This window comes from Akebia trifoliata, chromosome 7 (assembly GCF_017979445.1).
Source record: "Akebia trifoliata isolate Shusen 1 chromosome 7, ASM1797944v1, whole genome shotgun sequence".
In the NCBI taxonomy this organism is placed as follows: Eukaryota; Viridiplantae; Streptophyta; class Magnoliopsida; order Ranunculales; family Lardizabalaceae; genus Akebia; species Akebia trifoliata.
Genome location: NC_141381.1, coordinates 28,669,186 through 28,685,387, shown reverse-complemented (window position 1 = coordinate 28,685,387; position 16,202 = coordinate 28,669,186). Strand labels below are relative to the sequence as shown.

General features: G+C 32.7%; 1 protein-coding gene across 1 annotated transcript; it reads left to right on the top strand.

Moving 5' to 3' along the window:
- The first annotated feature begins 14,795 nt into the window (after positions 1–14,795).
- LOC147398815 (F-box/kelch-repeat protein At1g23390-like) lies at positions 14,796–16,202 on the top strand. The gene has a single exon (XM_086448135.1). It carries the CDS (start codon positions 14,841–14,843, stop codon positions 15,957–15,959), a length of 1,119 nt encoding a protein of 372 aa, XP_086304261.1. The 5' UTR covers positions 14,796–14,840; the 3' UTR covers positions 15,960–16,202.

The following is a 16,202-nucleotide window of genomic DNA, read 5'->3' as shown; positions in this document are numbered from 1 at the left end:
CCTCCTTGATTTTAATATTTACATTTATAGACTCAGGGTGGATAATTTTTCTAATTATGTCATTAATTTAGTGGATTTTGGTAATTGAAGTCATTCTAATCTAATAGTTTGAGGAACTTTTGTTAGACAATGAAGATTTTTTCAAAAATTAATCAAATGTAGATAACTTTAGGACAGAAGATTTGTCGTGAATTTCTTTGCAATCAAAGATGCAGCTCTAGAAACTAATAATGTCTCTCTTCCTACTTTTTCGTTGGATGGTCAATTGGGCTGGATGGCTCACTAATCTAATGTGCCAAACCCCCCTAAAAGACTGATTTTGGTAAGATGGTGGAAAAAAAAAAAAGAAAGAAGAGGTATCAATAAATGCTAATTTAATTCTATAAATGGTGTATCATAAAAGAAAATTAAATAAACTGTTATGACTACAAAACAACGATTGTTAATACATATAAAGGAGCCCTATGGTTGCAAAATTTTACTCACCATGTAATGTTGCTTTACATGTTGCAAAGTTTATTTTTTATTTTTTATTTTTTAAAGGAATCCAATTCTTCTATCCCCCCATGTCTGACTCTTAGTAGTACTAATCTTCTCCTTGGTAATCATTATTTAGGTTCCGATTTTTTATGAGTTGTGATTTTTTAACTCAAAAATTTTCACTTGGTTTATACTCAGTTGACGTGGTAAGGGCACAAAACCATATATCCTTTTCTTTGGGATACACAAGGAAAAGATCAACAGTTCTGTGCCCTTGTCACGTCAACCAAGTACAAATCAAGTGAAAGTTCTTGAATCAGAAAATCATTTGTGATTTTGAATATTTGTGAAATTGTTGACACCCCTAGATTAAATTGTAGTGCCCCAAAATTCTAACACAAATCTCCATGACTTCATGCTAAATTCAAGGCACACTTTCAAAGATGATAATAAAGTAAATAAGCAGTATGGTCATACAATATAATATTGCACTGGAAAATTGAATGAATATGAAATTTAAATGTAATAATATCCACAAAATAACTGAAAACTAATAATATCTAGAAATTAGAACTCCAAACAAATCTGTCAATAATATAAGTTGGCGAAATCTCACTTTAACATCAACCCTACTCTCGAATAAAAATAAAACAAAAGTTTCCTAACACCTAAACTAAAAACGAACTAATAAAAATAATTTCAATTCTCACTTGGAAGTGGACTCTGGTCATGAATATGACCTACAAGTTGAAATTCTAATAGAGGCTCCTCTAACTATTCCTAGATTGGGGGAGGGTCTGCAATTGAAATGATACCTTGAGTAACAAGGAAGTTATCCCATAGCTAAACCACTATCTCAAACTAACAATTTTTTAAACATGGGAAAAATCATTCTAAAGCATTTAGGAAAACATGCAAGTTTTCAGTATAAATAAGCACAAAGTAATATAATCATGCTGGAAACATAAACATAACATTATTTAAATAGTTTGACAGATAATTTCCTATTATGTAAAATAATACATGTACAATGAATTAAGTACAAGAAGTGGTAGTGTAGTTATTAAGAGGGTTGAGAACCATGATTTGATACCTTCCAATCAGGATCCGAATATATTCTAGATTTCATCAATGTAGAACCCCATCGTTAGTTTCTAATTCTATGGTTAGTCGCTGTACTTATCACTATTGGATGACCATTTATCCGACTCAAGTTGGTCGTTGACTGTGACTATTAAGTATAAGTCATTTCACAAAGTGTTAGTACGATCGACTATTCTAGATTGCTAATGATCATTGACTAGCCATCTTCATCTAAGTCTATCAGGTGGACAAATGGTTCTATAAGAAATCTTTACACTTTCACAAAACTATTGTTACATTACACTATTCACTGGTAAAGATAAAGAGGAATCTCCTGAATCTTAGTTGTAATGCTACTCCCCTGTACAGCCTATACTATATAGGACTTTACGCAACAGTTCATCCTAAGATAATATGTTACTTCGACAACGACATTACAAACAATCCCTTTAGATATTTATAGACTCTTTAGTAGATCTCAAAATATCTACGTATATATATATTTTAAACAAAACGTACAAGTGTATAGAATAGATATTTAGTTTCCTAACATGCAACGACTCAACCCGTAAAATAAACAATAATACTCATTATCTTGCGATAATAGAATTTAAATAAACATGTAATATCATCTTACGATAATAGAAAATAAAGTTAACTTTGCATACCTACTTGCCAACGTAGACACCCCAATTTTATGAACCCATTAGAAAAAATCTAAATTTTCAAAATCTCCTTCAATGAGCCCACATTGCATAATAATTACATTTTAACATATTTCTTCATACATACATGCACGCATAAATCATCTCATATTGTTTTGCACACACAAACCTTATCTATAATCCAATCTAATTTCATTCCCATTTCATTAACTCATTGTTCCAAATTCATAAATCGACCCAAGTTCATACTCGTCCCCTAATCCTAATTCATTATCTATTATCCATATTTTGACATAATGTTAAGTCCACATTCAAGCCTAGTCCAAATACCCAAACATAAATTATCATAAGCCCATAACTTAAACCCAAAATCAAAATCTAATTCTAAGCTCATATCAAACTTATAGTTTTATACCTCCCCCAAGAAAGGACACATGTTGGTCTCTCATAAGCTTCAACACCCAAAAAGACTCCTCATTTGTGGACCAATGCTTCAATATAATTAGAGAGTCAACTTTTTTTAGAAAACCCAAAAATGTACTCCTCAAAAAATGAGGCTAAAAAGGTGTTTTAATATTTAGTAAAAATCCTTAAAGTTTGGAAAACTTCCAATCCTACCCCCAAAAGGTAAGGAATCTTCAAGTACATGCATTGAGCTCTCCCATTAATTCATTTCAAATATATATATTTACCTTTGCTTTTGATGATATCTACAAAAGAACCAAGTCTACTTTTTACCTACTACTTCACCTTTACACATATCACTTCCTTACTCACTCTCCAAAAATTACTTCTATTTATTAAAAAAATCAAAGATCAAAAATATTTTTAGGGTTTCTTCTTACAAATTCCACCTTTACTTTTATAAAAATGAAAAATTCAAAAATAAATAACATAAACCTTATGTTATTTTTCTTTGATTTTAGGGTTTGACTATTTTACCCCTAAATTTTTTTCAAAAACTCTATAAATAGTTTCATTTTTTATAAGAAATTCATGCTCTCAAGCCCCTATCTCTCAACCTAAAACTCTACAAAAATCTATACTCACCCTCTTTCAAGAACACCAAGAGACAATGTGAGTATAGATTACGACTTTTATTTAAGTACTTGCATTAACTACTCATAATCTTTTATTTATTTATGTTCTAGAAAGCTTTTAGGATGTAATGTACACAATCTCCCACCTTCGATAAGTTGAACTTTGATTTAATAAAAAAAGTAGGGGTTGAAATCATCTTTCTTTTATGATATATCTCATGCATCAAATTGTATATCGTGCATCAACTCACATACATTTCACAATGATGAAGAAATGTGTCACCCTCTTGTTGGGGTTGAAACACTAAGTTTTTAACATTATATACATGCATTAAAAGAAATCTGTCATGAAATCTCTTTAAAAGTCCAAGTCAACATTCTTACTTATAAAAATAATGTAAATTATATGGATCATCTTTTTTCCGTAGGATTTTCCTAATGCCTCACATTGACATCAAAATCATTTTCAATGGTACATTTTCACATATTGCACACACCACCTCCAAACATGCATTTTTATTTTTTATTTTTTATTTTTTTAAGATTTTCAAAAAGATTGGTTAGGCAACTTTGGTGAAGAGGGTAAGGTGCCTAACACCTTCCCCATCCTCTAACTAGACTTCCCTACTTAGATCTTAGGTAAATCATATCTTTATGCATATATGAGAGTTATTACAATGATAAATTAATTTCAAAATCATTTTAGGTACACATTCACATCCATTTTTAAAAAAGAATGGTGACGACTCCAAATAATATAACATTGATGTTATATAATGAACATCTCATGTCTACAGTCAACACATACACATAAAAGAGTCCACATTCTCTTTTATAGGGCATCGTACCTACAATGTGATCCATCATACTTTTAAATGATTCAAACCACTTTATTTTTAAAATTTTGAGATTTTCGATCAAAATCCTCTATAAGTTTTAAACGAGTTGTAATTGACATTTTTAAACAAGTATAATGTCAAGAATTGCCTTTAAAAACTCCTTTGAAGAAAATGATAAAAAATGGTTGAAAATAGAAAGAATTGTTATGGTCGAAAATACTTCTGTTGGTGGCGCCAATAGGTCTGTTAGTGGCACCTATAGCAAGTACCCTCAACACGACAATTTTTCCAAAAATGCAATTTTTAACTCCGAAATCGATTTTTCTTCTACTAAACTTCCAAAATTCATTTTTAAAACATAGATCCATCCCCAAAACATCTAACATCGTATTCAAGACATGGTTTTGATAAAAATATCATTTTTTCCTTATTTTTTATTATTATTGAAATTTAAGACTATTAGAAAGTTTTGGAAATTCCCTACATAAGATCTACACTGAGCAATCCCAAATAATATAGAAATATGAGTTGGTTTGAAGTCTTTCCTTTCCAACGTAATTGAAAGCTCCACTTCTTTGGTTTCCCTCAAAACTTGTAATGAATCAAATTTTTTCTTCTTCTACGATGAATCCTAATGGAAACTTTGGATGGATGAAAATCGGGTCGGAAGGTGGAAGGAAGTTAGGGTTTCTCTCATAAAAGAACAACAAGTAAGAATAGAAAAATCTGTGAATTTTTCTTTACATTGGTATTTATAACGTCGTAGGGACGTAATGGTCATCACCGTAATTATTTTCTTTTATTTAATAAATTTTCTCAAGATACACATAAAAAATCTGAGGCATTACATTAATCATGATTTCCCATCAACAAAAAATAATCGATAGACAAGAATTAGTGCCATGGACCACTTGGTAATTAAAATTGAGACTTGAACTCATGTACATACAAGCGGAGCGTTCACAATCAATAAATCACCCAAATTAATGTAGTTCGTTATACGGCGCATTGAAGAACCTTATCCTTGTTTTGTATTGTGTGGCCATGACTGGGATTTGCGTCGTTATCTAGGACATCGCAAGTTGTTTTTGAGCTGGTTTTGTTCTATCCATTGGAAGAATTAGATATGGTTTGCTTCTAATATATCCTCACAATTATTTGTATTCTTTAATATGAAAAGTGCCTCAGAGTAAATTAAAAAAACATTAAAACATCTATCGACTTCTCCTCTACCATCTACTCGGCATAAATGATTATTTGTTCATCCCCAAAGCCTTGTAGGATTTTTCTAAGACTCACATAAACTCCTAGAATTGCGATTAAAGCACAAAAATTTACTATAAAAACTTCAAGCCACAAACTGTGTCTACCTGGCATTTTTATGTTGGAGATAAAACACATTGGGCTGCCTGTTAGGTAGAAATGGCTTGTTTAGGAGCCCAATGTGCTTTTATAGTAGATTGACTTTGGTCTGGTCCACAAGACATTTACATCTTACAATTCATTGAAAATGAATTGTTGGCCCCTTCCCTCATTATTTTGAAAATTTATTTAGGACTTATCATGTTGGTTCTGGCGCCAACGAGGGCGCTTCGTGAGCCGCATTTACTATATTTTGTATCATTTCGAAGAAATTGAAATCTATCATGGTGAAAAAGTTTTTCAATATAAAATAGAATGAGCACTCTATGTTTTTCAAAGGAGATGAGAGTGGTGATAACTGAACAGAGTTGATAGCCAAGCCAGATTCATAAAAGGGGTTCGACTCCAACGAAGAGGACTCAATCGATAGAACCTAAACCCACCCCCTTATTTGAGTAAGGCCAACAAAAAAATTTAGTGTAATACTAGCAATTATTTTTTTCTCCTTTTGTTTATGTCTCTCAAAGGCCCTTTGTTTATCGGGGCCCTTTGATTTTAAAGGGCCAATCAATTAGTAAGTAACTCGGCCCACTTTTCAAGTTCATGTAAGAACAAGTATTCATCTCCCTGCCAAGGGCGAGTCCGGAAGAGAGTTAATCTAGAATTCTTGTCAAGTGTGATAAAGGGGTTCATTTACAAATCAAAGCCCAAGTGGACAACCCCAACCCCACTATTGGGTTTGAGACTTGAGGCTACACCCAACAAGCGGGGCTTAGTCAAGTCCTAGAAGGACGTCTCCTACGCTCGTCAAGTTGTTTCATTTTGATTATAATGCACTCTACGATAACATTTTTGTTTATACAATAGAGTCGATTCATGGAAAAAACGAGGGAATTGTACGAGTTCAATCCTACCTTATTATCTCAAAAATATTTCTATTATTGGAATCAAAATCAAAATTTAGAACAAAGTCCAAATTACATTACAAGAAAGTCCATCGCAATCACAATTACAAACCATTAGAATGATTCAGCTCCTATTATCCAGTGGATCAACTATTTGATGAACGGTCAAGATTAATTGTATTAAGATTTTGTACATGTATTGTTTAAGTAAAAAATCTCGAGGACAAAATCATTTACTTAAATACTAATCTCGAGGAAAAATCTACAGTTTTTTGCACATTCTACATCAATCGATTGGATTTGAGTATCTTTTTTGAGTCGGTTTAGTACGAACTCTTTTAGATTTTTAATAGACAAAGATAATCTAGATGGTGATGGATATGTTTTATGTAGAATATCATTTTACACTTTTTTTTTTTAATATTTGATTTACATAGAAATTGAATTTCCTTCCTTTTTTAAATGGACATTTTCATATTGTAAAAGTAAATAATATTTTGATGATGTTGAATATATTGTATCCAACGTGGTTGGACATTATAGCTATATTTTTATAATTTATATTCAATCTTTTAAAAATGGAGGATTATCTTCTAATGTAGAAATAAATGATTTCGGAGAGAATTTGAAACTAAATTGAAAAAAGGTTTAGAAAAATTTATTTCAACTTAAGGGAGAGAATACATAAATGATACAGTAGTTTGAGGCCTGCTAAAATAGATGACTTTTAATTTATTGATTCATTATTTAATTCATTTCATCTACTATCACTTTCAACTATAATGAAAATTTGATCTGATCGATTCGAAAGTCCAATAATTGTGGAATTGACTTGGTCAATTAAAAGAAAAATATTTATTCATTATTTCCACACATTTATTGTTTCTAGTTGAATGGCTACTTGAGTTTCTTACCAGACTTGATTTATTTTCAACTGACTCTACCAGATTGAAGAGTCGATTCAATTATTTGCCTAGTTGGATCCATCGAATTTTAGGGTCAATCCACCTCAAAATTTCATTCAATCAATTGACTTAAAAAAATTTTGATTTTTTTTTTTAGGGTCAAGCCACCTCAAAATTCAGTCCGAGGGGTGGTTCAATGGCAATTTTGAATTCAATAAGTGGTGAGAGTCTATATAGGTTTTGCTTTTGATATCCAATATGACATTATTTCCCTAGGACCACCTGCGAGGGTGTTCCCTCACTCACGTGGTGCATTTGATGTGTGAGCGTTGCACATGCCTAGGGGAGGGTCCCATATGCCTTGGTTCTAGCCCCAGCTCATCTGGTATCCCTAGTCGGACATAAATCTAGACACCTTGCTTAAAAAAAAAAAAAAATTTGAGTCGACTTAATAATTTTAAAACTAGAGTCGTGATTTTTTGACGCCCCTTCTAACACACGTCTCTTGACGTGGCATGAGATAGAACCATAGATTTTTTTTCCCTTGGGATATACAACTGTACATCCCCATAAATATGTGCAATTGTGTATTCAGGAAAAAATAATCTATAGTTCTAACACATGCCATGTCAAGGGACGTGTATCATAGGAGGGTGTCAGAAAATCATTATTTTTAAAATTATTGTATATAGGACATGTAGACGATGGGATTATTGATCCTTATCTTCTTCTTCTTTTTTTTTTTTTTCTATTTTTAATCCTATAGATAATTACAAAACTGAGGTACAATCCAATGTGAGTTATTTGTACCTACAACCTACCCAATGGTCGGCAATTATGTCTCACCAACATAACCTTTCGTGTTTATCACGTTTTTTACGCTTCTTACCCATAATAATAGCCAGAGAGATTTACCCGGCTTCTCAACCATAAATAAATTCCTGAAATAAATTTGTTGGGTGACAAACTTGATCAAGTAAGGTTTGATGGGTGACAAACGTCATAAATAAGGTTCCCTTAGAGTTGTCAGAACTCCAAAAGAGTTTTTTTTAATAAAAATGCTATAGTTAGGTCTGTTGAGGAAACTATCTCTATTAATTATGTATAGTACAATTCTTTATTTTTTGGGATGATAATGAACTATAAAAAAGAAGGAAAGATCATAAATTAAAGACTTGTCGAACCTCAACCAACATATTTCCTGTATATCAACATTGACCTTCCAGGGACTAGTACATATTTTTATGGGGATGTAATTTTCTTAATAATCCTTAACATCTCAACTGTATGTTTGATGGATAAGTATTTTCCTTAAACTAATGTTCCAAAACTCTCTCGATTCATAGAGTTACCAGGGTTGAGATGCGAGGGATTCTTTAAAAAATTGTATCCCTAGAAAATCTGCACTAATCCCTAGAAGGACAAAATTCTATCTTAGGAGAATATTTGTTTTTCATTTTGTCTCAAAAAAAAAAAAAAAAAATTGGCTAGAAAAATCTTTACATTAGAACAATTCCAACAGACTACCCATTCCCTCCCAGCAATAATTTTTGCTGTGGAGTAAAAAAATAGTGTCTCCATTCAAATACCCATCTCCCAACATTTTCAACACTCAAAATAGGTATTCTCTCTTGGTTACTTTTTTAAGGGAAAAATTCCGATGATTGTGTTTAAAATAAGTCAATTTCAGAAAGTTTTAAATCTTATTTGAATTAAACAATATATAGGTATCCATACAACCCATAACCACGAAAATGGGTATAGTAAAGGTAGCACAGTTACCCACCCACGGGTTGCCTAAGTGGTAAGGGCGAACACGTGAAGTGTGGGTTAGGTGTACGTCACGAGTTCGATTCCCCTCTTAAATTTTTCTCATGATTTAATTGAGGGACCATGATGGTGGGTTGCTGTAGTAGTCCTCCCTAAGATTAGTCGTAGTACGTGCAAGTTGGCCGGACACTCTGTTAGAAAAAAAAAAAAGTAACACAGTTGGAATTGCACTTAATTGTGGGTTGGTGAACTAATTGATCTCCACTTTTTCAATAATTATACATTACAATGATGGATTTATTATTATAATAATAATATATCCACCATTTTTCTAGAAGTTGAAATCCAGCATTCTTCTCTGGAGTGGCAAGATTTTCTATCCACGTGGTACGTTAAGTAGAAGATCCAAAATGGTGATGGTAAAATTTCGGACGTTTTCATGCCTCAACCAACGATTGAGGCTGTAAGCATGACTGTTGGGATTTTATTAAAAAAAGAAGCAGCAGAATTCTGTTACATCCCAACGATGTTGATGGAGAGCCTCTGCGTCAACCCGTGCGTTGAGGCTGGAGGCATTTTCCCTAGAAAGTACGCAAATCAGCCTAATAGAACAAAATAAAAAAATAAAAATCAATATCTTATATAGGGGATGGCGGCATTTTCCTTAAAAAGTAAGCAAATCAGCATAATAGAACAAAATAAAAATAAAAATCAATATATTATATTGGGTCGATATCCATTGACTTATAAAAATAATTCGTGAGAAAACATATGATCCCAACCATTTTAATATAAAATCCAACAATTGAGATTTACAATGTATTTTGGTAACACCTATCTTGGAGATATTTATCATGAGAATAAATCTGAAACATTGGATTCTATGTTTGAACGGTTGGAATCATGTGTTTTTTCCATGAGTTAGTTGGGGGATCTTCAGCCACAATTGTGACTATATACATGTATGTGTGGGTTAGGATCCGTTGACTTCTAAGAATGACTCATGAAAAAGACACATAAATCTTAGAGATATTTATCTTGATGATAAACCTCAAACATTAGGTTTTGAATTTAAAGGGTTGGGATCATGTGTTTTTTTCATGAGTCATTCTTACAAGTCAAGAGATCTTGACCTTATATATATAGGATAATGTTCGAGAGACAACGTTGGGAGAGAAAATTTGTCCTACATGACTAAAAAGTTTCGAATTTGATTGATTTTTTGTGAACAAAGATCATCCTTACAAAAAAATCAGCCCAATTTAAAACTTCTAACCTCATCAATAGTGATTTACAAATTGATGGAAAAAAAAATGATGATCCACAATTCTAAAACACTTTTAATGAGGTTAAAAATTCTAAATTGGGCTGATTTTTTATGAGGATGGTTTCCTCACCATAATGATCATCCTTTAAAAAAATAATAATAATAATAATTCCAATCCAAAACTTTTAAGTTATATAAGACAAATTTTGTCCTTTTTAAATTGTCCTCCCAAATGAGACATATATATATGGGTCCCGTTCGCCACCCTTAGTTTTACCACACACTTTAACAAACGCGTTTTGTCTTACATGGGTTAGAAGTTTCGGAATGAGCTGATTTTTGGTGAGGATGATCTCTATGGTGAGGAGATCATCCTCACCAAAAATCAGCTCATTCCAAAACTTCTAACCCCATCAAAATTGATTTACAAAAAATGGACGGTCCACGATTTTTCAACGTGTAAACATGGGGCTAAACATTTCGGAATGGGCTGATTTTTGGGGAGGATGATCTTCTAATCATAGAGATCATCCTCACCAAAAATCAACTCATTCCAAAACTTCTAACCCATGTAGGACAAAAAACGTTTGTTAAAGTGTGTGGTAAAACTTAGGGTGCTGAACATTTCCCTATATATATATAGTCATGTTTGACAGCCAACATATTTGTCTTAGGTGACTTAAAATTTTTGGATTGAGCTGATTTTTTTATGAGAGTGAGAAGATCATCCTTACAAAAAATCAACTCAATATGAAACTTTTAAGACACATAATATGAACCCAGAGAATTTCACTTACAGGGAAAACTAATAGTATGAAGATGAAATTTAAAAAGTTATAAATGATAAGAAGATTCTAGAATATCAATTTTTTAAAGTGAGTCAAGTATAAAAATAAACCACCCCGCCCCTTCAAATAAAATAAAAAATACATTTTGAATTTTGCAGGGTGGAATAGACATGGACAAGGGGGCATGGCCCCATAAAAAAATAAAAAATAAATATTCTTTATATACTTGACCACTTTACAAACAAAGACTAAGCCACAAGAGTGTGCCCCCCCCCCCCCCCCCCCCCAACAATATTTTTAGATATAGAATTTTTGGAATTGAAAAAGAAAAAAAAAAAACTCAACTAGCCTTACTAAGTTAGTAAGGATTTCACCCTTATTAAGAGTCCTTGGCTCACCTTGTGGTATCCAAAAATATGATCTGATGCTTTAGGATTGTAGAGGAAAACATTCTAATAACTTTGAGGAAAAAAGAAAAAGAAAGATAATTTTTTTTTTTTACTTTATGAATTTCAATTTTAAATTTGAGAGTTGGGTGAAAGTTTGATGGCCGTCCATTTTCACAACCTTGAATCAAGTTCAAAAGAAATTACTTTAAAAAAAAAATGGATCTGAGGTTTCTATGAAATCCATAAGGCTGTGGTGTTGGATTGTTAACGTGGTAATCCAACACAAACTTATAAATGATAGTGTATTTATAAGAAAACTCTCACAGTTGTATGGGCTGAGCTACATGTGGAAGGTGTCGTGAGCCGCACTATTTTTTTATATGGAGGGAAGCTTTCCTTACTTGGTAAGACTTCAAAATCTTGCTAAGGGTCGATGAACACAAATAGATTTTCAAATTGACAGTCCAACACCACAACACTCTAGATTTCATGGAAAACCTTAGTTTAATATATATATATATAGGACTTGATCCAAGGGTTTGAAAATGGATGACTACTGAACTCCCAACATTTAAAATTAACATTTAACAGTGAAAAATCATATAATTTTTTTCCTTTACATCCATGTGGCATCGGATCATGTTTCAAGATGCCACAAGATGCACTCATCGACCCTTAGTAAGATTGAAATCTTACTAAGTTAGCAAGGCTAGACTTCTTTTGTATATAAAATCTTGGTCAAGAAAAATTCTTTCACAATTTTAATAGTCTATTATATGTTTAAACAAATTATAATTTTAAAAATCACCAAATCGAGTCAACTTTACTAGACAATTGTGAGGTTTTTTTAAAGATAAATGTTATTTTGGTAAAATGATATAAGACTAATTGTACTAGTGTCAATGGGTCGGTTCCGATTCGGTTATTGAGGAACCTAGAATCATAACTATGATATTTAGTTAATTCCTAATCTTGTCGATTCTGGGTCCGGTTCCAAAATAAATGGAACTAGAACCGCCAAAAATCATACCCATCGGTTCCGGTTCTCAAGAATCGAATGAGAAAAAAAGTATTCCAAATTATTATAATAAAAAAAATTCCTTTCAAAAAATTAATATATTATCACAAAATTATTAACTTAGTTATAATTTGTTATACTAACGATACAAATTAGAGACTTTTTTTTTCAAAAATAAAAAAATTATCTTTGTTAAAAGTAATAAATTTTTAGAAGAGTCGCTCATTTTAAGATCCAATCGATAATTTATATGAAAAATTGACGAATTTTATATAAGATTCACTTATTTTAAAATAATAAAAAAAGAAACCTGAAATCATCTATAGTATTGAAAGAAATCGATTCCGGGTACCCATTGGATAGAACCTAACGGTTCCAATTCCTATAAGTTTGGTTCTAATTTGGACCCCCGTCTCTGATCGGTTCCAATAAAAAGGGATTTGGAACCAGAGTTTTCGAATTTTGGTTAAGATTCGGTTAAATGGGTACCCAACACCCCTAACTAATTGTTAGGGTTTGTACTTGGTTCGTCTTATCCATTTCTTTACTTAGTGAATTTGACTTGGTGAATTTGAATTGCAAGACGCAATAATCATCCTTTTTCCTCTTTTCTTCTTCAGATTTTTCTTCTAAATCCTTTTTTTTAATAGAAAATCAATTTTTTTTAACCCTTTTATCATTTGTAATTTTTTTAATTTCATCGTCGTATTATTAGTTCAACTCTGCAAGTGAAATTCTCTAGGCCTGTATACATATTATGGAATTATTTCAAAGGTATGTGGCCAAACACACGGTAAATATTAGATGAATACTCTCGTGTTGGAAGAAAAAGGGATTTGGAAATGAGAATTTGAAGAAAACATGTTTGAGATTGAGTTGCATGGATCATAAGACCATCTATATAGGCCCCATGATCAATGTTTATCATCTCATTTGGTAGTTCAATGAACATCCATTTTCAAAAAAGAAATAGTTTCCCAAACTTAGTATAGATTTAAGCCTTACTAAGAATCATATTGCTCAAATGATTTACTACCTCAGCCATCCAACACCACAACCTTGCTTTGAAAAACTCATTAAAAAAAAATTAAAATCGAATTTTTTTTTTTTTTAACTTGATCCAAGATTTTGAAAATGGACAGCTACCCAACTTCCATATAACTCCCAAACTTAAAATTGAAACTTAATAGTAAAAATAACTTTTTGGGGGATTATTTTTTCAAAGTTCATAGAATTTTATCCTCTACAACCCTGAGGAATTAGATCATGTTTTTGGATGCCACAAGTTAAACCCATTGACCTTTTGTGAGTGCAAAATCCTTACTAATAGTAAGGCTTGTTAGAAACTTTTCAAAACCAATTAACAAGTAAAAAAGTGATTTTTTTTTAAATAAAAAAAATAAAAATCAATTCTAATCTAAACCATAAATCCTAAAGAGCTGATGTTTCATTTGGGCCAACGAAAATTCCATGCCATAAAACTTGAACAATGACTATGTGGAATGTTTAGGTTGGTGTTTACAACGCATTAAACACACCATTTCAACCAAAACGTGGCATGTAGACATCGTATCTTGCTATAGGGATGGACTTATTGGCCACATGAGGTTAGTAAGAAACACAAAACTGCATAGAAGAATTTTGTGGTCATTTAAAGATGGGAAATTTTATTGACATTCCAAGAAACTTTAAGGCCCCCTAATTTTAGGGGTAACTCTAAAAATTGAAATTTTATTTTGGGCACACTATGTTAAAATAAATTTTATTTAATAATTTTGGCCCGCCCTTAGAATTGAGTGGCTTGACAATGTACCTTCCCTTTAAAGATTTCCCTTCACGATTAGGTGAATATTGGATACACCCATCTTTTGAAATTGATGACATGCTCCCCTTGACTTGGGCCTATTTTAATAGACTAATGAAAAATGATTTATACGCCCCTCATCTTCAATATAGTAAAAAAAGAAAAAAAAAACCCTTTAATTTTTCTTTTTAAAATCATTTAACTTAAAATCTTGATCGTAAGTGAAAAAAATAATTACAAACTTTTTCAACCTTAAAATTCTATATAATTATAATCTTCGAATCTGAGAAATAATAAAATTTTGGATAGAAAAATCAAGGATATTGGATAAAGATAAGATTAAAAGTAATTTAACGTTGGGATTGAAGATGAGGGCATTTAAGTTATTTTTCATTAATTAATAAAGGAAGATAAATTTAAATGGGATACGTCATTGACTATTTTGCTCTCACCTATATATATAAAGACAAATCTTCAACCTTAACTTCAAAATCTTCGTAGTCCGAAAATCTAATAACGAAGAAAATGAGCCTTGAAAATCAAAAAGCAGAAGAAGCTCCTCTCTATGGAGAACTCTTAGAGGCCATTCTCTCACACGTGCCACTCATCCATCTTCTATCAGCATCTCACGTGTCCAAGACATGGAGAAACGCTGTTGCCTCATCCCTCTCTATTCGCTCACGTGTCAAGCCATGGCTCGTCCTCCACATCCAGAACCGTCGGAACCCCTCTATTACAATCACACGTGCATATGATCCTAGTTCACACGTTTGGATCGAGATTATGGGAGCAGAAACTCGGCTCACATCGCCAATCCGATCTTCACACTCGAACCTCCTCTATATGCGGACTCCATCCAATAAATTCGCTTTCTCATTCGACACGCTCAACAACACGTGGCACAACGTGGTTGGACCAAGCGTGTGGCGAACCGATCCGATTGTGGCCATCGTTGGATCGTACCTGATCATCGCAGGTGGTACGTACGACTTCGAAGATGATCCTCTCGCAGTAGAGATGTATGATTTGAGATCAAATCGATGGAACACTTGTCAATCGATGCCAGACATTCTCAAGGACTCCGCGGCAACCACGTGGCTTTCTGTCGCTGTTTCGCACCAAAAATTATACCTAATCGAGAAAAATTCCGGAAAATTTTGCTCGTTTGATCCAGAGACGAAGATTTGGGATGCTAGATCTGATCTACGTCCAATTTCTTCGATTTTCTTCTCTGTAATCGGAATTTCGAGAGATCGATTGATTCTAGTTGGACTAACTGGGAACGATGAGAGTGTCGAAACCCTAAGAATCTGGGAAGTAAATTGTGAAACATTGGATTGCAAAGAAAGAGGGAATATGCCTTGGGAGATGCTTGAAAGCCTCGTGAGTGAGAATTCTCCACTATCATCTATCGGCATTTGTACAGCAGAAGATTTCGTTTATATTTATAATCCATCGCACGCGAAAGGGATCTTCTACTGTGAGTTGTTGTCTGGTGGGATCTGCGAGTGGGGGAAAGTTCAAAATTGGATCGCAGATGATAGGATTTTGATGGATAGGATCGTGTTTTCTTGTTCGAAAGTTGGAATCGATGATCTTGAGAACGTTTTAATGCGAGGAAAACGAAAATTCACTGTAAATTAGGGCAGAAAGTGTCCAGTGTTATGTTTCTGTTATTTGGGTGTATGTTAGTATGGTAGGTTGAGTGATAGGGAGTCAAAATTGTTAGAGGTGAAAGTCGGTCTACTAAAATAAAAGGCGGTTAATTAACGAGTGGATTTAGTGGTCAGAGAACAGAGGAGTAGAAGCCTCAACGGTTCTAATTTTATTTGTTCTTTAAGTGCTGTTGGTTTGTGAATAAAATCATCTCTGAATTTTTATCTGAGA